Below are 27858 nucleotides of genomic sequence, written 5' to 3'. Positions count from 1 at the left end.
AAGAAAACCTAATTTAGTACATAAAACTGCCTTATCTGCATGAAAAATCAGATAAGGGGGCTCACATTGTAAAGCAGAGATCTCAGAAACTGTGCGTGCAGAGGCAATAGCCAATAAGAAGAGAACCTTCCAAGATAACAATTTAATGTCAACGGAATGCAGAGGCTAAAAGGTAACCTGTTGCAAAACCCGAAAAACAAGATTTAGGCTCCAAGGAGGAGCCCCAGATCTAAACACAGGCCTGATCCAAATCAGAGCCTCAACAAAGGACTGCACGCCTGGAAGCTCAGCCAGTCTCTTGTGCAATTAAAACCGACAGGGCCGAAATAGGTCCCCTCAGGGAACTAGCAGAAAGGCCCTTCTCCAGCCCCCAAAAATATGATTGAACATCTGGCACATCCGCCAGACGTTTGAGTAAAAGAATAGACAGTGCAGAAATCTGACCCTTCAGAGAACTGACCGACAAACCCTTCTTCAGACCTTCCTGGAGAAAAACATAATTTATGTAAGAACTTACCTGATAAATTCATTTCTTTCATATTGGCAAGAGTCCATGAGCTAGTGACATATGGGATATACAATCCTACCAGGAGGGGCAAAGTTTCCCAAACCTCAAAATGCCTATAAATACACCCCTCACCACACCCACAATTCAGTTTAACGAATAGCCAAGCAGTGGAGTGATAAAGAAAGGAGTAGAAAGCATCAACAAAGGAAATTTTGAAATAATTGTGCCTTATACAAAAAAATCATAATCACCATAAAAAGGGTGGGCCTCATGGACTCTTGCCAAAATGAAAGAAATTAATTTATCAGGTAAGTTCTTACATAAATTATGTTTTCTTTCATGTAATTGGCAAGAGTCCATGAGCTAGTGACATATGGGATATCAATACCCAAGATGTGGAGTCTTCCACTCAAGAGTCACTAAAGAGGGAGGGAATAAAATAAAAACAGCCATACACCGCTGAAAAAATTAATCCACAACCCAAAAAAATAGTTTATTTTCATTTTTGAAAGAAAAAAACTTAAATCAGAAGCAGAAGAATCAAACTGAAACAGCTGCCTGAAGAACTTTTCTACCAAAAACTGCTTCCAAAGAAGCAAATACATAAAAACGGTAGAATTTAGTAAATGTATGCAAAGAGGACCAAGTCGCTGCTTTGCAAATCTGATCAACTGAAGCTTCATTCTTAAAAGCCCACGAAGTGGAGACTGATCAAGTAGAATGAGTTATAATTCTCTGAGGCGGGGCTTGACCCGACTCTAAATAAGCTTAATGAATCAAAAAGCTTTAACATAATATTTCAAAGCTCTCACCACATCCAAAGAATGTAAGGATCTTTCCAAAGGATTCCTAGAATTAGGACACAAGGAAGAGACAACAATTTCTCTACTAATGTTGTTAGAATTCACAACCTGAGGTAAAAATTCAAATGAAGTCTGCAAAACCGCCTTATCCTGATGAAAAATCAGAAAGATTCACAGGAAAGAGCAGATAGCTCAGAAACTCTTCTAGCAGAAGATATAGCCAAAAAGAACAACACTTTAGTTAAATGTCCAAAGAATGCATAGACTCAACTGGAGATGCCTGTAAAGCCTTCAGAACCAAATTAAGACTCCAAGGAGGAGAAATTGATTTAATGACAGGCTTAATACGAACTAAAACCTGTACAAAACAGTGTATATCAGGAAGTATAGCAATCTTTCTGTGAAACAGAAAGAGCGGAGATTTGTCCTTTCAAGGAACTTGCAGACAAAACCTTATCCAAACCATCCTGAAGAAACTGAAGAATTTATGAGAAGAACACCATGAAATGTAAGTCTTCCAAACTCTATAATAAATCTTCCTAGAGACTGATTTACGAGCTTGAAACATAGCATCAATCACTGAGTCAGAGAAACCTCTATGACTTAGTACTAAGCGTTCAATTTCCATACCTTCAAATTTAATGATTTGAGATCCTGATGGAAAAAAGGACCTTGAGATAGTAGGTCTGGCCGTTAACGGAAGTGGCCAAGGCGGGCAACTGGACATCCGAACCAGTTCCGCATACCAAAACCTGTGTGGCCATGCTGGCGCTACCAGCAACACAAATGATTGTTCCATGATGATTTTTGGAAATCACTCTTGGAAGGAGAACTAGAGGCGGGAAGATATAAGCGGGATTAAAACACCAAGAAAGTATCAGCGCATCCACTGCTTCCGACTGAACATCCCTGGACCTGGATAGGTATGTGGGAAGTTTCTTGTTTAGATGAGAGGCCATGAGATCTATCTCTGGAAGACCCCACATCTGAACAATCTGAGAAAAAACATCTGGATGGAGAGACCACTCCCCTGGATGTAAAGTCTGGCGGCTGAGATAATCCGCTTCCCAAATGTCTACACCTGGGATATGCACCGCAGAGATTAGACAGGAGCTGGATTCCACCCAAACAAGTATTCGAGATACTTCTTCATAGCGTGGGGACTGTGAGTCCCACCCCGATGATTGACATAAGCCCCTGATGTGAAAATGTCTGTCTGAAAACAAATGAACGGTTCTCTCTTTAACAGAGGCCAAAACTGAAGAGCTCTGAGAATTGCACAGAGTTCTAAAATATTTATTGGAAATTTCGCCTCTTGAAATTTCCAAACCCCTTGTGCTGTCAGAGATCCTCAAACAGCTCCCCAACCTGAAAGACTCGCATCTGTTGTGATCACAGTCCAGGTTGGACGAACAAAAGAAGCCCCTTGAACTAAACGATGGTGATCCATCCACCATGTCAGAGAGTGTCGTACATTGGGATTTAAGGATATTAATTGTGATATCTTTGTATAATCCCTGCACCATTGATTCAGCATATAAAGCTGGAGAAGTCTCATGTGAAAGGGGATCGCGTCCGATGCTGCAGTCACGAGACCTAAAACTTCCATGCACATAGCCACTGAAGGGAATGACTGAGACTGAAGGTGCCGGCAGGCTGCAACTAATTTTAAACGTCTCTTGTCTGTTAGAGACAGAGTCATGGACACTGAATCTTATCTGGAAGCCTAAAAAGGTGACCCTTGTCTGAGGAATCAAGAAACTTTTTGGTAAATTGATCCTCCAACCATGTTTCCGAAGAAACAACACTAGTTGATTCGTGTGAGATTCTGCAGTACGTAAAGACTGAGCTAGTACCAAGATAACGTCCAAATAAGGAAACACCGCAATACCCTGTTCTCTGAATACAGAGAGTAGGACACCCAGAACCCTTGAAAAGATTCTTGAAGTGGTTGCTAGGCCAAATGGTAGAGCAACAAATTGGTAATGCTTGTCTAGAAAAGAGAATCTCAGAAACTGATAATGTTCTGGATGAATCGGAATATGAAAGTATGCATCCTGCAAGTCTATTGTGGACATATAATGTCCTCGCTGAACAAAAGGCAGAATAGTCCTTATAGTCACCAACTTGAAAGTTGGTACTCTTACATAATGATTCAAAATTTTCAGATCCAAAACTGGTCTGAATAAATTTTCCTTCTTTGGGACAATGAATAGATTTGAATAAAACCCCAAACCTTGTTCCAGAAGAGGAACTGGCATGATTACCCCTGAAGACTCCAGGTCTGAAACATACTTCAGGAAAGCCTGAGCTTTTACTGGATCTACTGGGATACGTGAGAGAAAAAAATCTTCTCACAGGAGGTCTTACTCTGAATCCTATTCGATAGCCTAGAGAGACAATGCTCTGAATCCATTGATTTTGAACAGAATTTATCTAAATATCCTTGAAAAACCTTAATCTGCCCCCTACCAGCTGAGCTGGAATGAGGACCGCACCTTTATGCGGACTTAGGGGCTGACTTTGGTTTCCTAAAAGGCTTGGATTTATTCCAATTTGAGGAAGGCTTCCAATTGAAGGCAGATTCCTTGGGGGGAGGATTGAGTTTTTGTTCCTTATTCTAACGAAAGGAACGAAAACGGTTAGAAGCCTTAGATTTACCCTTAGGTTTTTTTATCCTGAGGCAGAAAAAACTCCCTTTCCCCCAGTAACAGTTGAAATAATAGAAACCAACTGAGAACAAAATAAATTATTACCTTGGAAAGAAAGAGATAGTAATCTAGATTTAAGACACAAAGCTCTTCTAGCTAATATAGCTAAAGACATGGATCTAACATCACAAATAAAATGATTAGCATGTTGCAGTAAGTGAATAATGCTATATATGTCAGAATCCAATTCATGTTGCGCTAAATTCTCCAACCAGAAAGTTGATGCCACCGCAACATCAGCCAAAGAAATTGCAGGTCTGAGAAGATGACCTGAATATAAATAGGCCTTCCTTAGATAAGATCTTCCATAGGAATAGTGGTACGTTTAGCAAGAGTAGAAATAGCCCCATCAACTGGGGATCTTTTCCCAAAACTCTATAGATTTTGCTGGCAAAGGATACCATTTTTGAACCTTGAAGAAGGAATAAAAAGAAGTACCTGTCTTATTCCATTCCTTAGAAATCATATTAGAAATAGCCTCAGGAATAGGAAAAACCCCTGGAGAAACCACAGGAGGTTTAAAAACAGCATTAAAACGTTTATTAGACTGAACGTCAAGAGGACTGGTTACCTCAATATCCAAAGTAATTAACACTTTATTTAATAAAGAACGCATGTACTCAATTTTAAATAAATAAGTAGATTTGTCAGTGTCAATGTCTGAGGAGGATCTACTGAATCAGATAGATCCTTATCAGAAGAGGATAAATTATCATATTGTTGGTCATTTGAAATTTCATCAACTAAATGAGAAGTTTCAAAAAGACCTATTACATTTATTTGAAGGTGAAAATGCAGACAAAGCCTTCAGAATAGAATTAGAAATAAATTCTTTAAAATTTACACGTATATTATGCACATTAGAAGTTGAAGGAACTGCAACTGGCAATGTACTATTACTGATGGACACATCTGCATGTAAAAGTTTATCAAAACAACTATTACAAATTACATTCAGCGATATAATTACTACAATTTTATAACTAATGACTTAGCTTTGGTAGAACCGATGTCAGGCAGTAATGTTCCAGCAGAAGCTTCTGAGGCAGGATAAAAGTAAGACATCTTGCAAAATGTAAGAGAAAAAACAACATATAAAGCAAAATTATCTATTTCCTTATATGACAGTTTCAGGAATGGGAAAAAATGCAAATAGCATAGCCCTCTGATATTGAAAAAATCAAGAGGCAAACATCAATGGGGTATTGAAATAATTAAAAAATTTGGCGCCAAGTATGACGCACAACGTAACTAAACTTTTTTGGCACCAAAAAATAACCGGAAATGACACACTCGCGTCACTAATGACGCAACCGTGTGAAAGGTCTCGGCGTCAAGTATGACGCTGGAAATGACGAACTTGCGTCATAGACGTACTCTTTCGCGCCAAAAAAATCTTCGCGCCAAAAATGACGCAATAAAGTTAAGCATTTGTCGCACCCGCTGGCCTAATACCGCCCGCAATTTGTAAGAAGTAGTCAATTGAAAAAGAGACTAAACCCCAGGTAAGAAATAAATTTCATTTTAAAAGATGTTTATATTCCCCAAATATGAAACCGACAGTCTGCAGAAGGAAATACATGAACCTGACTCATGGCAAATATAAGTACAATACATATATTTAGAACTTTATATAAATGCATAAAGTGCCAAACCATAGCTGAGGTGTCTTAAGTAATAAAAAACATACTTACCAAAAGACACCCATCCACATATAGCAGATAGCCAAACCAGTACTGAAACAGTTATCAGTAGAGGTAATGGTAAATTGAGAGTATATCGTCGATCTGAAAAGGTAGGTAGGAGATGAATCTCTACGACTGATAACAGAGAACCCATGAAATAGACCCCCGTTAGGGAAATTATCGTATTCAATAAGTGATACTCCCTTCACGTCCCTCTGACATTCGCTGTACTCTGAGAGGAATCGGGCTTCAACAATGCTGAGAAGCGCATATCAACGTAGAAATCTTAGTACAAACTTACTTCACCACCTCCATAGGAGGCAAAGTTTGTAAAACTGAATTGTGGGTGTGGTGAGGGGTGTATTTATAGGCATTTTGAGGTTTGGGAAACTTTGCCCCTCCTGGTAGGATTGTATATCCCATATGTCACTAGCTCATGGACTCTTGCCAATTACATGAAAGAAAAACAAAATACTAGGAATCCTGACCCTACTCCAAGAGTAGCCCTTGAATTCACAACAATAAAAGGTATTTACCCCATACCTTATGGTAAAAAATTTTGAGTAACAGGCTTGCAATCCTGGATCATAGTTTTAATGACTGCTTCAGAAAATCCTCGCTTAGACAGAACTAAGCGTTCAATCTCCAGTCAGCTTCAGATAAACTAGATTTGGATGAAGAAATGGACCCCGAGTTAGAAGGTCCTTCCTCAAAGGCAAACTCCAAGGTGGAAAAGATGACATCTTCACTACGTCTACATACCAGATCCTGCGAGGCCATGCAGGCGCTATTACAATTACTGATGTTTGATACGAGCAATGACTCGTGGAAGTCTACTGTTCGGCCATCAGTGGCTCAATGTATGGAGGTAATTAGCCTGATGGTCGCTTCCATGGACATGATATTGATTGTATGCATGATGCCTCAATCAATAGAGAGTAAAATCTTTATTGATTGGGGCATCACGCATACAATCAATATCAAATCTGTAGGACATGTTATACAGAGTCACAATCTCCAACAATTTTTTCACACAGCCAGGCTAACAGCTGAATAACACATATACAATTTTCAGCACCCAACCAGGTGCTATCTATAGAAACCCTACCCCCTTATTGCCCCCACTGGGATATATTGTAATTTGGCAGATCGAATGTGAATATATAGTTACCACCAAGTGATGTATATGGTCACAATTATTACATTGTAAGCTAGACTCCTAACAGTATAAATCCCTAATACTGAGGGTATAGTGGAGATTTGTATAATGAATTAGGCCAAATAATTTTGGACCCAATCCACCTCCTGTAAATCTAATTATTTGACCAACAGAGTTTAATAATTTTAATATGTTTGATGTTTTGTTGTAGTTTTTATTAAAATTTATTAAAAGTTATGTTTTAAATACACGGAATATCACACTTTTCAGAGTCTGGGCATAAGAGTGCTATATGCATTCTTTCTGTGGGTAATCTTTATCCACAATTTCTAGTTCTAATTCAATTTAATGCAGAGCACCAACTCACATACAAATAAAGGTCATATTGGAGCACCAATATAAATTGGATACTTAATATGCTGATATAGTATTACCTTATAAGTGGGAATTGCCAATTTTAGTGCCATTGTTACTCTTTTGTTCTCATAATTGGAATGATGTCCATGGAAGCGACCATCAGGCCAATTACCTCCATACATTGAGCCACTGATGGCCGAACAGTAGACTGTAGAGAGAGGCAATAGGAAAGAATTTCGGATTTTCTGACCTCTGTCAGAAATATTTTCATCAATAGGGAATCTATTATGGTCCTTAAGAAAACTACCCTTGTAGCTGGAACAAGGGAACTCTTTCCCAGAATTAGTTTCCATCCGTGGGAACGTAGAAAAGACAACAAGATCTCTGTATGAGTGTTTGCTTGTTGAAAAGATGGAGCCTGAACCAATATGTCGTCCAGGTAGGGCACCACTGCCATTCCCCCAAGACCTGATCACAGCCAAGAGAGCCCCCAGAACTTTTGAGGAAATTCTGGGAGCTGTGGCAAAGCCAAAAGGAAGAGCCACAAACTGAAAATGTTTCTCCAGAAAGGCAATTCTCAGGAACTTGTGATGATCCTTGTGGATGGGAACATCAAGATACGTGTCCTTCAGGTCTATGGTCGTCATGAACTGACCCTCTTGGACCAAAGGAAGAATGGAACGAATGGTTTTCATTTTGAAGGACGGTACTCTGAGAAACTTGTTGAGACACTTTAGGTCTAAAATAGGATGAAAAGTTCCCTCTTTTTTGTGAACCACAAACAAATTGGAATAAAATCATAGGCCCTGTTCCTGTACTGGAACTATCACTCACATGGAGAAAAGGTCCTGAACACAGCTCAAGAATGCCTCTCTTTTTATCTGGTCTGCAGATAATCTTGGGAGGAAAAGTTGTGAATTCTATTTTGTAACCCTGAGATACTATGTCCACAGCCCAGGGATCTGGGACATCTTGCATCCATTCTTGTCAAAACAGAAAAAGTATGCCCCCACATGATCTGAGCCCGGACCAGGGCAACCCCTTCTTGCTGACTCAGCAGCGGGTTTCTTTGATTGCTTCCCCTTGTTCCAAGACTGAGAGGGCTTCCAAGAAGACTTGGACTGTTCCTGTTTGGAAGAAGACGACTTTCATTTGAAGTTACGAAAGGAACGAAAAATTACTTAGACGTTCCTTTAGGTCTGTTCTTCTTATCTTGTGGTAGAAAAGACCCTTTCCCACCAGTAATATCAGAATTTATTTCTGCCAGACTCGGTTCAAACAAGGTCTAACCATTGTAAGAAAGCGCGAGAAGCTTGGACTTAGAGGTCACATCCGCTGACCAAGATTTTAGCCACAACGTCCTGTGGGCTAGCACAGCAAAGCCAGATATCTTGGCTCCCAGTTTTATAACTTGCATGGTAGCATCAGAAATAAAGGAATTGGCTAGCCTGAGAGCCTTCATTCTGTCTTGGATCTCCTCCAAAGGAGTCTCTACCTGAAGTGAATCAGACAAGGCTTTGAACCAATAAGATGCCGCACTTGACACAGTGGTAATACAAACTGCAGGTTGCCATTGAAGACCTTGATGAACACACATCTTCTTCAAATAAGCCTCCAGCTTTTTGTCCATTGGATCCTTAAAAGAGCAGCTATCCTCAATAGGAATAGTAGTTCTCTTAGCCAGAGTAGAAATTGCCCCTTCTACTTTAGGCACCATGCGCCATAAATCCTTAATGGAGTAAGCGACAGGAAACATCTTTTTAAAGACAGGAGACGGGGAAAAAGGTATCCCTGGCTTCTCCCATTCCTGTGCAATAATCTCAGTTGCACAGTCTGGAACAGGAAACACTTCCACAGAGGTAGGAACATCATAGTATTTATTAAGTTTACTAGATTCCTTAGGGTTGACAATGACAGGAATATTGGAGTCGTCCAAAGTAGCCAAAACCTCCTTTAGCAATACACAAAGGAATTCAAGCTTAAATCTGAAGGTTACAACTTCAGCATCAGATGAAGGAATTATACTGTCCAAATATGAGATTTCACCCTCAGATGCTACCGACGTATCCTCCTCATCAGACTTATGAGGGAGAGCAACTTGTGTAGCAAAAGATGGAGCAGAAACCTTACTATCTGAATCTCTAATCTTCCTCTTGTGTTTTCCCTGTAGCATAGGGAAAGCAGATAATGCCACATGAGCAGCAAATTCTGCAGGCAAATAAACTCCTCCAGGAGGCTGAGAGGAACTTAAGGGCACTGTATGTGACGCCATAGTGGCTTGGGACATTTGAGGAGATAGCTGTGGCATTGCCTGAACAGTATCATCCCAAAAGACATTAGGCTCATAAGAAATACAAATTTTATCTTTACATTTCAAAGTTGTATTTAGACATGAAGTACAAAGTTGCACAGGCACCACAATCTGGATCTCTAGACAAAGCAGACAATTGTCCATAGGAACAGTCTCCTGTTCCATGACCCACAATAGTTCTACCAACTATATGAGTGAAAATTAAAATTGAAAAAAAAAAATGACCTTACAGTTACTTTAAATCTGCTGAAGGAATGCTATTCATCAAAAATGATCTTTAACAAAAAAGAGCACCTCTACACCTCAGCATTTAACGGAGGTGCCTACCAGCCCCTCCGGTGTGAAAATTAGCAGTCAGCCCAAATGGAGATTCACAAGAAAAACAGCCGTCTTACAGCACAATCCGCTCCGATTAAACAGAGGACGGAAGTGGCGGTCACATGACAGGCTGAGCGAAACTGCGCCACGGATAAAGCACACGATCAAGCTGACTGCAAAAGTAAACTGACACCGTTAGAGTAAAGGCGCCAAACTCCTCTGTACAATGTCTATCAGAAAAAGTAAGACCGCTAAAAACAACATACCCCACAGTAAATTAGCAATGAACTGATCCACAAGCTCAATCTAATTCACATCACATCAGCAAATATGCGTATAAAGAACGCATGAGCCACAGCCAGTTCTTAAAGAATACATGAGCCAATAGTTAACCCCTTCAAACAATAAAAGTGAAAACACATACATAAAAAGTGACTGCATCCTGCCTAAAGAAATCCTTCAACTAAGGATTATGTCCCAAGAAAATCTGCAGAGGGCTTATTTTATTAACACCTTTAGTGCCAGTCTCCCACCTAGAAGACAAACAGCACTTACCTACAATTCCAGCTGTCCGGCAGATAGATAGCTCACAAGGCGTGAAAGGACGCATACTCCCTACAGAGACCTGTGGAAAAACAAAAAAACAGAGTAAACCTACTCTGACTTTCTATACAAGGGCAGCAGAAATGTTAGGAAAATGCAGCAAGGCGCACCTCACAAGTTCCTAACTGCTTTAAAAAGACACCACTACCCTACTGAAGATATTAACGTGAACTACGGCTCGACCCAAAAAAATCTTGCTGGTAGCGAAAGAAATCCAATTTTCTTCAGACACCAAAACTTCACCTCCTCCATTGACAAAAACAAAGAGAATGATTATGGGTAGGGGAGTGGTGCTTAACAGCTTTGCTGTGGTGCTCTTTGCCTCCTCCTGCTGGCCAGTGATATTCACACTAGTAATTGATGATGTCATGGACTCTCCAAATCTTAGGAAAGAAAAGTAATTTATCTTTAAATCTTAGGGTCTTTTTTAAACATGAGGAACAAAATTGCATAGGCAAAACAATTTGAGCCTCCAAACATAACAAGCATTTATCAAAAGGAACAGACTCATGTTCATAATCCATAGCTAGTACCCAAAAAACAGAATTTATGTTTACCTGATAAATTACTTTCTCCAACGGTGTGTCCGGTCCACGGCGTCATCCTTACTTGTGGGATATTCTCTTCCCCAACAGGAAATGGCAAAGAGCCCAGCAAAGCTGGTCACATGATCCCTCCTAGGCTCCGCCTACCCCAGTCATTCGACCGACGTTAAGGAGGAATATTTGCATAGGAGAAATCATATGGTACCGTGGTGACTGTAGTTAAAGAAAATAAAATATCAGACCTGATTAAAAAAACCAGGGCGGGCCGTGGACCGGACACACCGTTGGAGAAAGTAATTTATCAGGTAAACATAAATTCTGTTTTCTCCAACATAGGTGTGTCCGGTCCACGGCGTCATCCTTACTTGTGGGAACCAATACCAAAGCTTTAGGACACGGATGAAGGGAGGGAGCAAATCAGGTCACCTAAATGGAAGGCACCACGGCTTGCAAAACCTTTCTCCCAAAAATAGCCTCAGAAGAAGCAAAAGTATCAAATTTGTAAAATTTGGTAAAAGTGTGCAGTGAAGACCAAGTCGCTGCCCTACATATCTGATCAACAGAAGCCTCGTTCTTGAAGGCCCATGTGGAAGCCACAGCCCTAGTGGAATGAGCTGTGATTCTTTCGGGAGGCTGCCGTCCGGCAGTCTCGTAAGCCAATCTGATGATGCTTTTAATCCAAAAAGAGAGAGAGGTAGAAGTTGCTTTTTGACCTCTCCTTTTACCGGAATAAACAACAAACAAGGAAGATGTTTGTCTAAAATCCTTTGTAGCATCTAAATAGAATTTTAGAGCGCGAACAACATCCAAATTGTGCAACAAACGTTCCTTCTTTGAAACTGGTTTCGGACACAGAGAAGGTACGATAATCTCCTGGTTAATGTTTTTGTTAGAAACAACTTTCGGAAGAAAACCAGGTTTAGTACGCAAAACCACCTTATCTGCATGGAACACCAGATAAGGAGGAGAACACTGCAGAGCAGATAATTCTGAAACTCTTCTAGCAGAAGAAATTGCAACCAAAAACAAAACTTTCCAAGATAATAATTTAATATCAACGGAATGCAAGGGTTCAAACGGAACCCCCTGAAGAACTGAAAGAACTAAATTGAGACTCCAGGGAGGAGTCAAAGGTTTGTAAACAGGCTTGATTCTAACCAGAGCCTGAACAAAGGCTTGAACATCTGGCACAGCTGCCAGCTTTTTGTGAAGTAACACCGACAAGGCGGAAATCTGTCCCTTCAGGGAACTTGCAGATAATCCTTTTTCCAATCCTTCTTGAAGGAAGGATAGAATCCTAGGAATCTTAACCTTGTCCCAAGGGAATCCTTTAGATTCACACCAACAGATATATTTTTTCCAAATCTTGTGGTAAATCTTTCGAGTTACAGGCTTTCTGGCCTGAACAAGAGTATCGATAACAGAATCTGAGAATCCTCGCTTCGATAAAATCAAGCGTTCAATCTCCAAGCAGTCAGCTGGAGTGAAACCAGATTCGGATGTTCGAACGGACCCTGAACAAGAAGGTCTCGTCTCAAAGGTAGCTTCCAAGGTGGAGCCGATGACATATTCACCAGATCTGCATACCAAGTCCTGCGTGGCCACGCAGGAGCTATCAAGATCACCGACGCCCTCTCCTGATTGATCCTGGCTACCAGCCTGGGGATGAGAGGAAACGGCGGGAACACATAAGCTAGTTTGAAGGTCCAAGGTGCTACTAGTGCATCCACTAGAGCCGCCTTGGGATCCCTGGATCTGGACCCGTAGCAAGGAACTTTGAAGTTCTGACGAGAGGCCATTAGATCCATGTCTGGAATGCCCCACAGCTGAGTGACTTGGGCAAAGATTTCCGGATGGAGTTCCCACTCCCCCGGATGCAATGTCTGACGACTCAGAAAATCCGCTTCCCAATTTTCCACTCCTGGGATGTGGATAGCAGACAGGTGGCAGGAGTGAGACTCCGCCCATAGAATGATTTTGGTCACTTCTTCCATCGCTAGGGAACTCCTTGTTCCCCCCTGATGGTTGATGTACGCAACAGTCGTCATGTTGTCTGATTGAAACCGTATGAACTTGGTCCTCGCTAGCTGAGGCCAAGCCTTGAGAGCATTGAATATCGCTCTCAGTTCCAGAATATTTATCGGTAGAAGAGATTCTTCCCGAGACCAAAGACCCTGAGCTTTCAGGGATCCCCAGACCGCGCCCCAGCCCATCAGACTGGCGTCGGTCGTGACAATGACCCACTCTGGTCTGCGGAATGTCATCCCTTGTGACAGGTTGTTCAGGGACAGCCACCAACGGAGTGAGTCTCTGGTCCTCTGATTTACTTGTATCTTTGGAGACAAGTCTGTATAGTCCCCATTCCACTGACTGAGCATGCACAGTTGTAATGGTCTTAGATGAATGCGCGCAAAAGGAACTATGTCCATTGCCGCTACCATCAACCCGATCACTTCCATGCACTGAGCTATGGAAGGAAGAGGAACGGAATGAAGTATCCGACAAGAGTCTAGAAGTTTTGTTTTTCTGGCCTCTGTTAGAAAAATCCTCATTTCTAAGGAGTCTATAATTGTTCCCAAGAAGGGAACCCTTGTTGACGGGGATAGGGAACTCTTTTCCACGTTCACTTTCCAGCCGTGAGATCTGAGAAAGGCCAGGACGATGTCCGTGTGAGCCTTTGCTTGAGGAAGGGACGACGCTTGAATCAGAATGTCGTCCAGGTAAGGTACTACTGCAATGCCCCTTGGTCTTAGCACCGCTAGAAGGGACCCTAGTACCTTTGTGAAAATCCTTGGAGCAGTGGCTAATCCGAAAGGAAGCGCCACGAACTGGTAATGTTTGTCCAGGAATGCAAACCTTAGGAACCGATGATGTTCCTTGTGGATAGGAATATGTAGATACGCATCCTTTAAATCCACCGTGGTCATGAATTGACCTTCCTGGATGGAAGGAAGAATAGTTCGAATGGTTTCCATCTTGAACGATGGAACCTTGAGAAACTTGTTTAAGATCTTGAGATCTAAGATTGGTCTGAACGTTCCCTCTTTTTTGGGAACTATGAACAGATTGGAGTAGAACCCCATCCCTTGTTCTCTTAATGGAACAGGATGAATCACTCCCATCTTTAACAGGTCTTCTACACAATGTAAGAATGCCTGTCTTTTTATGTGGTCTGAAGACAACTGAGACCTGTGGAACCTCCCCCTTGGGGGAAGTCCCTTGAATTCCAGAAGATAACCCTGGGAGACTATTTCTAGCGCCCAAGGATCCAGAACATCTCTTGCCCAAGCCTGAGCGAAGAGAGAGAGTCTGCCCCCCACCAGATCCGGTCCCGGATCGGGGGCCAATATTTCATGCTGTCTTGGTAGCAGTGGCAGGTTTCTTGGCCTGCTTTCCCTTGTTCCAGCCTTGCATTGGTCTCCAAGCTGGCTTGGCTTGAGAAGTATTACCCTCTTGCTTAGAGGACGTAGCACTTTGGGCTGGTCCGTTTTTACGAAAGGGACGAAAATTAGGTCTATTTTTTGCCTTGAAAGGCCGATCCTGAGGAAGGGCGTGGCCCTTACCCCCAGTGATATCAGAGATAATCTCTTTTAAGTCAGGGCCAAACAGCGTTTTCCCCTTGAAAGGAATGTTTAGTAGCTTGTTCTTGGAAGACGCATCAGCCGACCAAGATTTCAACCAAAGCGCTCTGCGCGCCACAATAGCAAACCCAGAATTCTTAGCCGCTAACCTAGCCAATTGCAAAGTGGCGTCTAGGGTGAAAGAATTAGCCAATTTGAGAGCATTGATTCTGTCCATAATCTCCTCATAAGGAGGAGAATCACTATCGAACGCCTTTATCAGTTCATCAAACCAGAAACATGCGGCTGTAGTGACAGGGACAATGCATGAAATTGGTTGTAGAAGGTAACCCTGCTGAACAAACATCTTTTTAAGCAAACCTTCTAATTTTTTATCCATAGGATCCTTGAAAGCACAACTATCCTCTATGGGTATAGTGGTGCGTTTGTTTAAAGTAGAAACCGCTCCCTCGACCTTGGGGACTGTCTGCCATAAGTCCTTTCTGGGGTCGACCATAGGAAACAATTTTTTAAATATGGGGGGAGGGACGAAAGGAATACCGGGCCTTTCCCATTCTTTATTAACAATGTCCGCCACCCGCTTGGGTATAGGAAAAGCTTCTGGGAGCCCCGGCACCTCTAGGAACTTGTCCATTTTACATAGTTTCTCTGGGATGACCAACTTTTCACAATCATCCAGAGTGGATAATACCTCCTTAAGCAAAATGCGGAGATGTTCCAACTTAAATTTAAATGCAATCACATCAGGTTCAGCCTGTTGAGAAATGTTCCCTGAATCAGTAATTTCTCCCTCAGACAAAACCTCCCTGGCCCCCTCAGATTGGGTTAGGGGCCCTTCAGAGATATTAATATCAGCGTCGTCATGCTCTTCAGTAACTAGAACAGAGCAGCCACGCTTACGCTGACAAGGGTTCATTTTGGCTAAAATGTTTTTGACAGAATTATCCATTACAGCCGTTAATTGTTGCATAGTAAGGAGTATTGGCGCGCTAGATGTACTAGGGGCCTCCTGAGTGGGCAAGACTCGTGTAGACGAAGGAGGGAATGATGCAGTACCATGCTTACTCCCCTCACTTGAGGAATCATCTTGGGCATCATTGTCATTATCACATAAATCACATTTATTTAAATGAATAGGAATTCTGGCTTCCCCACATTCAGAACACAGTCTATCTGGTAGTTCAGACATGTTAAACAGGCATAAACTTGATAAGAAAGTACAAAAAACGTTTTAAAATAAAACCGTTACTGTCACTTTAAATTTTAAACTGAACACACTTTATTACTGCAATTGCGAAAAAACATGAAGGAATTGTTCAAAATTCACCAAATTTTCACCACAGTGTCTTAAAGCCTTAAAAGTATTGCACACCAAATTTGGAAGCTTTAACCCTTAAAATAACGGAACCGGAGCCGTTTTAAAACTTTAACCCCTTTACAGTCCCTGGTATCTGCTTTGCTGAGACCCAACCAAACCCAAAGGGGAATACGATACCAAATGACGCCTTCAGAAAGACTTTTCTAAGTATCAGAGCTCCTCTCACATGCAACTGCATGCCATGCCTCTCAAAAACAAGTGCGCCACACCGGCGCGAAAATGAGGCTCTGCTTATGCTTTGGGAAAGCCCCTAAGAAATAAGGTGTCTAATACAGTGCCTGCCGATATTATTATATCAAAATACCCAGATAAAATGATTCCTCAAGGCTAAATATGTGTTAATAATGAATCGATTTAGCCCAGAAAAGTCTACAGTCTTAATAAGCCCTTGTGAAGCCCTTATTTACGATCGTAATAAACATGGCTTACCGGATCCCATAGGGAAAATGACAGCTTCCAGCATTACATCGTCTTGTTAGAATGTGTCATACCTCAAGCAGCAAGAGACTGCACACTGTTCCCCCAACTGAAGTTAATTGCTCTCAACAGTCCTGTGTGGAACAGCCATGGATTTTAGTTACGGTTGCTAAAATCATTTTCCTCATACAAACAGAAATCTTCATCTCTTTTCTGTTTCTGAGTAAATAGTACATACCAGCACTATTTCAAAATAACAAACTCTTGATTGAATAATAAAAACTACAGTTAAACACTAAAAAACTCTAAGCCATCTCCGTGGAGATGTTGCCTGTACAACGGCAAAGAGAATGACTGGGGTAGGCGGAGCCTAGGAGGGATCATGTGACCAGCTTTGCTGGGCTCTTTGCCATTTCCTGTTGGGGAAGAGAATATCCCACAAGTAAGGATGACGCCGTGGACCGGACACACCTATGTTGGAGAAAGTAGTGAATGTTACTTTAAGAAGGATAGGTCTTAAAACTCTATTTTAGTCCTTCAAAGCGTTAAACAAATTTAAAATAAAAATGAAAAAAACACCTCAGAAGCGAAGGTGTCCTACCGTAAGCTTCAGAAGCTGCATGAAATTAGGATTCTCCAATCGGCCAGACGATAACCCCACAGCCACAACTGAAGAAAAACTCACAGGATAGACACCGCTCAGAGTTACAAGCGGAAGAGCGGGAGGTCACATGAGAGGCATCAAAATAAACTGTGCATTAAAGTAAAAGCATGCGATTCTAACTCTGAAGTAAAAAACGGAAAGTAGCCATTTAAATCATTCCCTAATAAGGTAAACACACAATTCCCACAATAGAGATCTTTATTGCAATAAATTCATATGGCCATAGGGTAAGTAGAGCCATCCCCTAAAAACTAATGGAAGCCGTTAACCCCTTAGTCTCCTCACATACAAATAGTGCCTGCATACTGCCCCAAATGAATCCTCAATAAAGGATTATAATGTCCCATGAAAATTAATGCAGAATTAAAGTAGATAGTGCAAGTCTCCAGTACCTAGAAGACAAGTGGCACTTACCTGCATTTCCAGCTGTCGGACAGAAAGGCAGCTCATAAGGTGTGAAAGGACACATACTCCAATCATAGACCTGTAGAAAAAGAAATAACAGAGTAACCAACTCTGGCTTTCTATAACTAGGGTAGCAATTATGTTAGAAAACAAAGCAAGGACCACCTCACCACTTTCTAACTGCTTAAAAGCCACCACTACTGTTACTCAAGAGATTGACGTGGACACAGCTAAACCACAATCCTTGCTTGCAGGGAAAAGTACCCATACAAGGAATACATATCTTCAGACACCAACTTCAGATCCTCCACTGACAGAGGAAAAGAGATTGACTGGGGGTTATGGGTAAGGGAAGTGACACTTAACAGCTCTGCTGGGGTGCTCTTTGCCACCTCCTGCTGGTCAGGAGTGAATACCCCACTAGTACTTGGAATGACGTTGTGGACTCCCCATGTATTAGGAAAGAAAATAAAAGCTGAGCAGTGTCAAAAAGCAAAAAAAACTGACATCCAATTCTTAAGAGAATGATTTAAAGGGCCAGTAAACCTTGAGATTTTTATATAAAATGTTTAGTTATGCATAATGAAAACATAAATTATGCTTACCTGATAATTTCCTTTTCTTCTGATGGAATGAGTCCACAGCTCCATTCAATACTTTTGGGAAATAAGAACCTGGCCTCCAGGAGGAGGCAAAGACACCCCAGCCAAAGGCTTAAATACTCCTCCCACTCCCCTCATCCCCCAGTCATTCAGCCGAGGAACAAGAACCAGTAGAAGAAATATCAGGCGAAAGGTGCCAGAAGAATAAATAAGGACGCCCCACAAAAAAAATACGGGTGGGTAGCTGTGGACTCTTTCCATCAGAAGAAAAGGAAATTAGCAGGTAAGCATAATTTATGTTTTTCTTCTTAAATGGAAAGAGTCCAGAGCTGCATTAATTACTTTTGGGGGGAAAAATACCCAAGCTATAGAGGACACTGAATGCCAAGACGGGAGGGTACAATAGGCGGCCCATACTGAGGGCACCAGGCCTGAACCCCTACCCAACAAAAAACCCCGCTTTGTCCAAAGCCGGGAAAAATCTTAAAGGAAAGGCCCCAAGGACACTGACCCGCAGCTAGTCCAGAAGCCAAACTAGAGACAGCAAAACGAACTCGACTGAGCCAACAGTCGGTCCCCCACCACTCACCAAGGGGACACCAGGCTAAACCCCCAAGGGGACAAGGTAAATGAGAACCGAGGAAACCGAAAGGTCACCCTAATCCATAAAAGGAAAATCTCCAATAGTGATACCAGTTCACAAAGACCCAAATGGGCACAGAGAAAAGGAGGCCACGCCTATACCAAGCAAAACCCGGGATAAGACCGGGCACAGAGACAGAAAAGTCTTCTCTCCAACATCCTGCAAGCACTGAAATGCAACTGAAGGCAAAGTCCTCACAGCGTCTGAACATAAAATACGAAAGTATTCAACCACAAAAAAATGTGTAACAGACCCAGGCAAAAAACCCTGAGTCAAGAACACAGAGTCCACATCAGGACGACACAGAAAATACTTGCGAGGATGTAAATCAGCCAAGCAAGAAACAGACTGCAAAAGCAACCCCCCAAACAGAGGGCACGCTCTAGGCAACCTAAGCCGCCGGACCTACACACAGGTCTCCAAAAGGGGAACACAAAACCTCAATCAAGGCCCCCCGAGAAGGAGAGGATACACCCAGTCAAAGGAAGTGAAATCCCTCTACCTGTAAAACTAGAGCGCTAGTTGAAACTAAATCTATATCCTAGCAGACTGAGCTAACAGGATAGATCTCAACTAAGCCCATCGATCCTGGAAAGACAACATCTTTCAGAACCCACACCCAGCTGGACCAACCCAGCATAAGGGGATCCAAAACAGGGGAACCCAAAACTAGTTCAGGAACAAACGGAAGGATGGCCACAGTCATCCTTACAGAGTATAGGTACAACCGGACTCTTAAAACAGACGACAAGGCCGTAGATCCAAGGATCTAGCAAAAAGGCCCAACAAGTCTCACTTGGAAAAACACTTAGGAGATGGAAGAATCTCCTATGATAGAATACACGTATAGCACTCAGAAGGTTACAAGTTTAATGAATATATTCTTGAATGTTATCACTCAATATGATCACAGATGATAATAATTGTCAACTCTCAGAAAGAGAAAAAGTGGTTGGAAATGAATGTGTTAAAATTTAACTTTTAATGAGTAGATAAGTTTAGCTGTTTTCTCCAAATCTCACTTGGTGCCAGCAAGACTCCAGATAGGATGTAACAATCCAACCTTTCCACCTCCCAATCCGGGAGAAGCCTCAAGAAAAGGACTACATCTCCATAAGAAAGAGAACAACCCCTAAAGGGATGTGGCCGGAAGGGCAACAACTGTCCTCATGGCCCGAAGCCACCGGCTAATGGAGAGGTAAATCCCCAACACAGATGTCCTTGAAAAGGACCCCCCCCCCCCCCTACAAGTAGCTTGCTAAGCAGAGACACAGCCAGAGCAGGGAATCCACAGGTTACACTGGCAAGCTGACCTAGGGAATGCAACCCTAAGGCACATCAGTAAATGGACATCCAGCGCCAGCAGCTGGATACAAGCCAACAACCATTGAGTTGCAAAGCCACAAAGCTAACCACTAGGTTACATGGGCTGCTTGGATCCAATGAGTAATAAACACTCAGAAAAACCTGACCAACCATGACCAGGTCAGGTAGATGGAGCAAAGGACATGGCCCAAGTTCCCACTACCGTGGAACACCCCAACCAGCCCTGAGGTTCAAGATTCCAGAACAACCCATAACTGGGTCCACAAGGAACCTGCTGAGCAGAGCTTCAGCAGCCGGAAGCCTCAGGGAGAAAAAAGGTCCAGGCACCTAGTAGTTCAGGCAAACATTACACAAACTGAACAGCCCAACTGGCAAAAAGCCAGACACAAGGGACATGGATGAAATTTCCAGAGTAATCCGGATAGCGAGAAGAACTCAAGTTCTGACCAAAGGAAGGAACCACCCCTAGCTAAAGTCCAACGCTCCAAGGAGCAAGGCAAGAAGTCATATTAAAACAATAGAGCCCCTAGACTTGACAAAAGTCTCAGGACAACAAGCAAGGGATACCTTGAGGTAAAAAAAAAAACATTCAAGTAGGGCTAGTCTCCACATCACCTCCATACAAACAGAGGAATACAGGGAGAAAAAAGGTGCAAAGCCGTCCCAGCTCCGGGGAACCCCGAGCTAAACAATGTCCCCACAGGGATCAACCATCACCCGGAAACCCAGATCCCTAAAAGGAGATCTAACTCACCCGGAGACAATGGAAGAAGACCAAAAGGTCTTATAACTCAGCCAGACTGTACTCGTCAAAGAGTAAGAGCTGCATCTGGTTACACTGTAAACAGCTTACGCGCACACATTCAAGGTTCCAAGAGCTGCAGCTGGTTTCAAACTGTAAACCTTCCGCAAGCTAGACAGCTATTCATACTAGCTGTTGGATCAAGCCCAAAAGGACAAATCCAGAGCCCTAAAAACGAAGGGCAAACCGCTCAAACTGCGGTAATGGGGCGCTAAGCCCTCCAACCCCCCACCGCATGGGGGAGGAACTCTAGGTTCTGATAATATCAGACGTCAGATAGAGAGACGCAGTGGAAATTCCACTGACCAGGTCATCTATGACTGAAGGCTATAAGGACTGAAACAATCCTTCCCGCCTCACAGACCCACAGGTCCTCTCGAATGCTTAGTTGAACATGTAAAACAATGATGACCTGAGCACTCAGCGCTTCTCGAACTAGCCGAGCAGAACAACGCCAAGTGTCTGAACAGCCGCAAGACAGAACGAACCCAACAGGACCAGCCTGCACTCAGGGTTCTAACCGGCAAGCTGCATAAATCCTCCCTCAGAGGGGAAGAAAGGAAAACTGAAATTTTTAACATAGGACAAACATGTCCAAAACAACCTCCGAAGTAGTAATAAAGAGTATCGATCCCAGAAGGTTCCCGAAGGAAACAATAAGAAAATAAAAGACATCCTATCAGATACAAAGAAAATATAAGGCAACCCGAAGGTTAACGCCCAAGAAGACACAGGTCTAACCGCAGGACCAGCCAAAAGGAGCCCTAATCTTCCATAAACTGGGAAAGATCTCAATAAAATAACAATCAGGAGATTACATCATCCCCACATGTCTAATGAGGTGCACCATGCAAATTAGCAGACTGAAAATCCCCGTATCCGATAAGGATAGGGTAATTTAATAACTGAAAAACATGTCTGAGCAAAACGCGAAGATGCACAATCTTGTACCGAAAGGCACAACACTCAGGGACAGCTACACCCGCAGGGAACTGTAGAGGCACTCCCTAAGGCGGAAGACCCGGGACAATAGGGCACGAGCACAATCGCAAATAAATGTCTGGACTCAGCAGACGAATAATCGCCAACATTATGTGCTGCAACCTCCGGGGGAACATGCCACCCTGCATGGAGGAATAATCATAAACTGGGTTACCCGCATGTGTAGAAGTATGGTTTGGTAGGGAACTCCCCTCTCGGAGGACGGGACCCACAGAGGCGGATGGCTCAGCTGTCCCTTGATTCCCCGAGCCCAAGGAACAAGGCGCTCTCATATGGCACATGGAACACAAATGGTTGCCAATGAGGCCAATCCGGATTCGTCACCAGACACAGAATCTGAAATTAAAATAGTCTCAGTATCAGAATCCTCCATAACAGAATCTGAAATTTGAACAGTCTCAGCATCAGAGTCCTCCATAACTAGATAGAGGATATGTAAATATGGACTAAAATAGTAACATGAAAATGGCACCTGACACCCACAATGGCTGGGGCACTCACCACCTCCTAAGACCAGACCCCTGCTGACTAGAATTTTTCCTTCGCCACACAGTCGGGAATGCGGAAATGGAAGACGTAACGTAACCACGCTCAACCACAAGGTGAACCGTACAGTCCAGAAAAAGCACACGCCCAACCAAAAGGTTGCGTCACTTCCAAAGGCCTCAATGTTCCAAACCACGAGAGCAGTAAACATCACACATAAGCAGGTAGAATCACGTAACAAACATGATTATAAACCCCCCTGTTCAATAACCCCCCTCAGGAGATATTAACCCTTGATTTCAAGATACTAAAGGAGACTCACTGAGACCCTTATGTTAAGTTAGACCCGCAAGGTGGTAGCCTCTCGGGAAAACATTTGTATTACAGTACATTCACGAAGAAAGTAAAATGAAATGATCTTACCAGAATCTATGCCGTGGAACAAGAACAGGCGACGGATAGTAGCATCGCCTCCGCCATGGACTTGAGAGAAGAAAACAGGCAGTGGAGCAAAGTTCAACATGTGGATTGCTTGAGGAGCTGTTAACATGAGTCGGGATGGTTTTGCAGAAAGACTCTCCCTGCATCTACAGACTCTAACTTTCATCCTAGTCCTCACTGAGAGACTGAAAGGATTACTTAAAACTCAGTCAGACTGTCCCATGCCGAAGAGTACTACCCTCCATAAGAGACAAAATAAATTCTGACACTTCTCTGCCAACCTCCTGGGACGAAAGGCAAAGATTGACTGGGGGATGAGGGGAGTGGGAGGAGTATTTAAGCATTTGGCTGGGGTGTCTTTGCCTCCTCCTGGTGGCCAGGTTCTTATTTCCCCAAAAGTAATGAATGCAGCTGTGGACTCTTTACATTTAAGAAGAAAACAGCCCTGCAAAATATTTTAATTATTTTGCCCCCTTTTCATGTAATTTAGCTCTGAAAATTGACCAATTTCTTATTATCAGATACTGAAATGCATACTGGTGATTTCTTAAGGCCATCTCTGCTACATATCTCCACCTAATTGGCTTTATCAGATAACAACTGCAAAACAATGCATTGTATACTAACTTTATGACAGTGACTAGCCGTATTGCCTGTGGGCTAAAGTCCAGATTGGCTCTTCCAAACAAGGTAAATGTTAGGTGGAGTTTGGCTACTGGGAAATAATTGCAGTAAAAAGGATGTTAATTTATTTTAAAAATGTTAAGACTTGGCTGATATGTTATTCTATAGCAACACAACAGAAATGTTTTGCAAATACAAGGTGTTAACTGTAACAGGTGCACTAAGGATTTAAAGGGACAGTAAAGACAGCTGGTGCAACCTGAAATAGTGTACTTACCCAATCAGCATTTCTGTGAGCTTTACAAACCCAACATAAGCAAGTTCAAAAGCTCCTCTGTGTCTGGACTGTAAAAGGTGATGTTTGAAATACTCCCCCATCACTTTCACCTACACAAAAACAAAAATTCATCAAAAAATAAGATCATTGTCTATAAAGTTTCATTTGTAGAGAAACAATCTCTTTAAATAAATTTACATTGATAACATGTACAATTTACATGTATTAACTGATGTACGTCATGCTAAGATAAAATATAAAGTATTAATTAGTATCTATTAATATCACACAGTATAAAACAATTACATTCCTGGGGGTCGATCCGATATAGATCGTAGTTTGCGGCGCAAGCGAGGGAACCCGCGTCGCCCGCAGTTTCAGCTCGCAACTCGAGCTATCCCATATATGTCGCCGTCAGATGCTAACGTGCCGTAAGTCTGATAAACCAGCGATGTCCACAAATCTACGCAAGTACAAATTTCTGGCGTCGCCAGTGACTTGCAGCACGTTAGAAACTGCCGGCTCCTACAAAACCTGACTAAAGTCTAAATTACCCGCACTGTCTAACACGCCTCTCTAACATAGCCCGACACGTCTAACACGCCTCCCTAACATAGCCCGACACGTCTAACACGCCTCCCTAACATAGCCCGACACGTCTAACCCTCTATCCGCTATTCCCCCTCACTAGCCTAACAATTAAATATGTATTAACCCCTAAACCGCCGCTCCCGGAGCCCGCCGCAACCTAATAAAATTATTAACCCCTAAACCGCCGCCAGCTATACTAAATCTATAACCCCCTAAAGTGAGCCCCTAACACCGCCGCCATCTACCTTACCTACCCCCTAAAGTGAGCCCCTACCCCGCCGCTATCTATTTTAAAATTATTAACCCCTAATCTAAACCACTAAACCTAAGTCTAACCCTACAAATAGCCCTGAAAAGGGCTTTTTGCGTGGCATTGCCCCAAAGTAACAGCTCTTTTGCCAGCCCTTAAAAGGGCTTTTTGCGGGGCATGCCCCAAAGTAACAGCTCTTTTGCCAGCCCTTAAAAGGGCTTTTGGCGGGGCTTTGTCACAAAGTAAACTGCTCTTTTGCCTACAATCTACATCCCCCTACACCGCGGCCACCTATAATAAATGTATTAACCTCTAATCTAATCCCCCTACACCGCCGCCAGCTATATTAACTATATTAACCCTAATTATATTAGGGTTAATATAGTTAATATAGTTATTATATTAGATATATTAACTATATTAACCCTAATTATATTAGGGTTAATATAGTTAATATCTTTATTATATTATATACCGTATTTTTCGCTCCATAAGACGCACCTGACCATAAGACGCACCTAGTTTTTAGAAGAGGAAAACAAGAAAAAAAAATATTCTGAAGAGAGCTTGTGTGTGATTGAGAGTGTGTGATAAAAATGTGTGTAAGTGTGTGTGATAAGAGTATGTGTGTGAGAGTGTGTGTGAGAGTGTGTGTCAGAGTGTGAGAGAGCTTGTGTGTGATTGAGAGTGTGTGATAAGAGTCAAAATGATACACATAGGAAACACTAAATCAGTACCACAATATATTCAGACATAGCCAGTATATCCTACTAATGTGTACTGTTAAGCACTTTCAAAACGGTTAAACAAACTGAGTTACTAACACAGCCATAAATAAAATACAAACTACCATAAGCACTAAAATGCTATTGATGCTATAAAATAGTGTCATTCTTCAAGATTTTGACCCCTAAAATAGACACAGTTTCCAAATATCCAGCACCAAGCTAAAAAAAACTTGTGTAATAACAGACAAGCTACAGGTATTTTCCCCCAGATACATGACCTGCGTCTATATTGTCCAACAGCTTCTCAACACCCAATCTACGGTATATTCCTTTTTCAGACAAATATTTATATATTTCTCACCCGGATTTTTAGCATACCTCCTGACTAGAACCCCAGCCAAGCGGCCACCGTTCACCGCAGCTACAAGCCTCTCAACACTGACCTCCAGGTCATGTCACCAACACATGTGCGTGCCAGAACTTCCAGGGCACTGACGTTATAACTAGTATCCCCACGGAGTTATGGGAAGTGTAGTCCTAGTTTGAGTGACTACTAAGTTGGAGGCGGAGCCGAGCGGAGCGTGACATGAGAAGTTATGGGAAGTGGAGGCGGAGCAGAGTGGAGCGTGACATGAGGAGTTATGGGAAGTGTAGCTCTAGTTTGGCTGAATTCGCTCCATAAGACGCACAGACATTTTCCTTTACTTTTGAGGAGGAAAAAAGTGCGTCTTATGGAGCGAAAAATACGGTATATATATTAAGTATAATAACCCTATCTAACTCTAACATCCTAACTAAACTCTTATTAAAATAAATCTAATATTAATATTATTAATTAAAATATTCCTATTTAAATCTAAATACTTACCTATAAAATAAACCCTAAGATAGCTACAATATAATTAATAATTACATTATAGCTATGTTAGGGTTTATATTTATTTTACAGGTAAATTGTTAATTATTTTAACTAGGTATAATAGCTATTAAATAGTTATTAACTATTTAATAGCTACCTAGTTAAAATAATTACCCAATTACCTGTAAAATAAATCCTAACCTAAGTTACAAATACACCTACACTATCAATAAATTAAAGAAACTACAAATATCTATCTAAAAAACATAATTTATGCTTACCTGATAAATTTATTTCTCTTGTAGTGTGTTCAGTCCACGGGTCATCCATTACTTATGGGATATATTCTCCTCCCCAACAGGAAGTTGCAAGATCACCCAAGCAGAGCTGCTATATAGCTCCTCCCCTCACATGTCATACCCAGTCATTCGACCGAAACAAGACGAGAAAGGAGAAACTATAGGGTGCAGTGGTGACTGGAGTTATAATTTAAAATTTAGAACCTGCCTCAAATAGACAGGGCGGGCCGTGGACTGAACACACTACAAGAGAAATAAATTTATCAGGTAAGCATAAATTATGTTTTCTCTTGTTAAGTGCGTTCAGTCTACGGGTCATCCATTACTTATGGGATACCAATACCAAAGCTAAAGTACACGGATGATGGGAGGGACAAGGCAGGAACATTAAACAGAAGGAACCACTGCCTGAAGAACCTTTCTCCCAAAAACAGCCTCCGAAGAAGCAAAAGTGTCAAATTTGTAAAATTTGGAAAAAGTATGAAGTGAAGACCAAGTTGCAGCCTTGCAAATCTGTTCAACAGAGGCCTCATTCTTAAAGGCCCAGGTGGAAGCCACAGCTCTAGTGGAATGAGCTGTAATTCTTTCAGGAGGCTGCTGTCCAGCAGTCTCATAGGCTAAGCGTATTATGCTACGAAGCCAAAAAGAGAGAGAGGTAGCCGAAGCCTTTTGACCTCTCCTCTGTCCCGAGTAAACGACAAACAGAGAAGAAGTTTGTCGAAAATCTTTAGTTGCCTGTAAGTAGAACTTCGGAGCACGGACCACATCTAGATTATGCAAAAGACGTTCCTTCTTTGAAGAAGGATTAGGACATAAGGATGGAACAACAATCTCTTGATTGATATTCTTGTTAGAAACAACCTTAGGTAAAAACCCAGGTTTAGTACGCAGGACTACCTTGTCTGAATGAAAGATCAGATAAGGAGAATCACAATGTAAGGCAGATAACTCAGAGACTCTACGAGCCGAGGAAATAGCCATCAAAAACAGAACTTTCCAAGATAAAAGCTTAATATCAATGGAATGAAGGGGTTCAAACGGAACACCCTGGAGAACTTTAAGAACCAAGTTTAAGCTCCACGGAGGAGCAACAGCTTTAAACACAGGCTTAATCCTAGTCAAAGCCTGACAAAAAGCCTGGACGTCTGGATTCTCTGCCAGACGCTTGTGTAAAAGAATAGACAGAGCAGAAATCTGTCCCTTTAGTGACCTAGCGGATAAGCCCTTTTCTAAACCCTCTTGTAGAAAAGACAATATCCTAGGAATCCTAACCTTACTCCATGAATAACTCTTGGATTCACACCAATATAAATATTTACGCCATATCTTGTGGTAAATTTTTCTGGTAACAGGTTTCCGAGCCTGTATTAATGTATCAATAACCGAATCCGAAAACCCACGCTTTGATAGAATCAAGCGTTCAATTTCCAAGCAGTCAGCCTCAGAGAAATTAGGTTTGGATGGTTGAAAGGACCCTGAATTA

General features: G+C 42.1%; 1 protein-coding gene across 2 annotated transcripts in view; it reads right to left on the bottom strand.

Moving 5' to 3' along the window:
* THADA (THADA armadillo repeat containing) overlaps window positions 1-27858 on the bottom strand; it is a 1857831-nt gene that overhangs the window by 1472595 nt on the left and 357378 nt on the right. For both annotated transcript variants that reach the window (XM_053712286.1, XM_053712287.1), the window contains exon 22: window positions 23649-23758. In XM_053712286.1, coding sequence (XP_053568261.1) covers window positions 23649-23758 — 110 coding nt within the window. The remainder of the gene's footprint in view (window positions 1-23648; window positions 23759-27858) is intronic.

The sequence above is a fragment of the Bombina bombina genome, chromosome 4 (genome assembly GCF_027579735.1).
Source record: "Bombina bombina isolate aBomBom1 chromosome 4, aBomBom1.pri, whole genome shotgun sequence".
Classification (NCBI taxonomy): Eukaryota; Metazoa; Chordata; class Amphibia; order Anura; family Bombinatoridae; genus Bombina; species Bombina bombina.
Note: the sequence above shows the minus strand (reverse complement) of the source record. Positions and strands in the feature narration are given on the sequence as shown.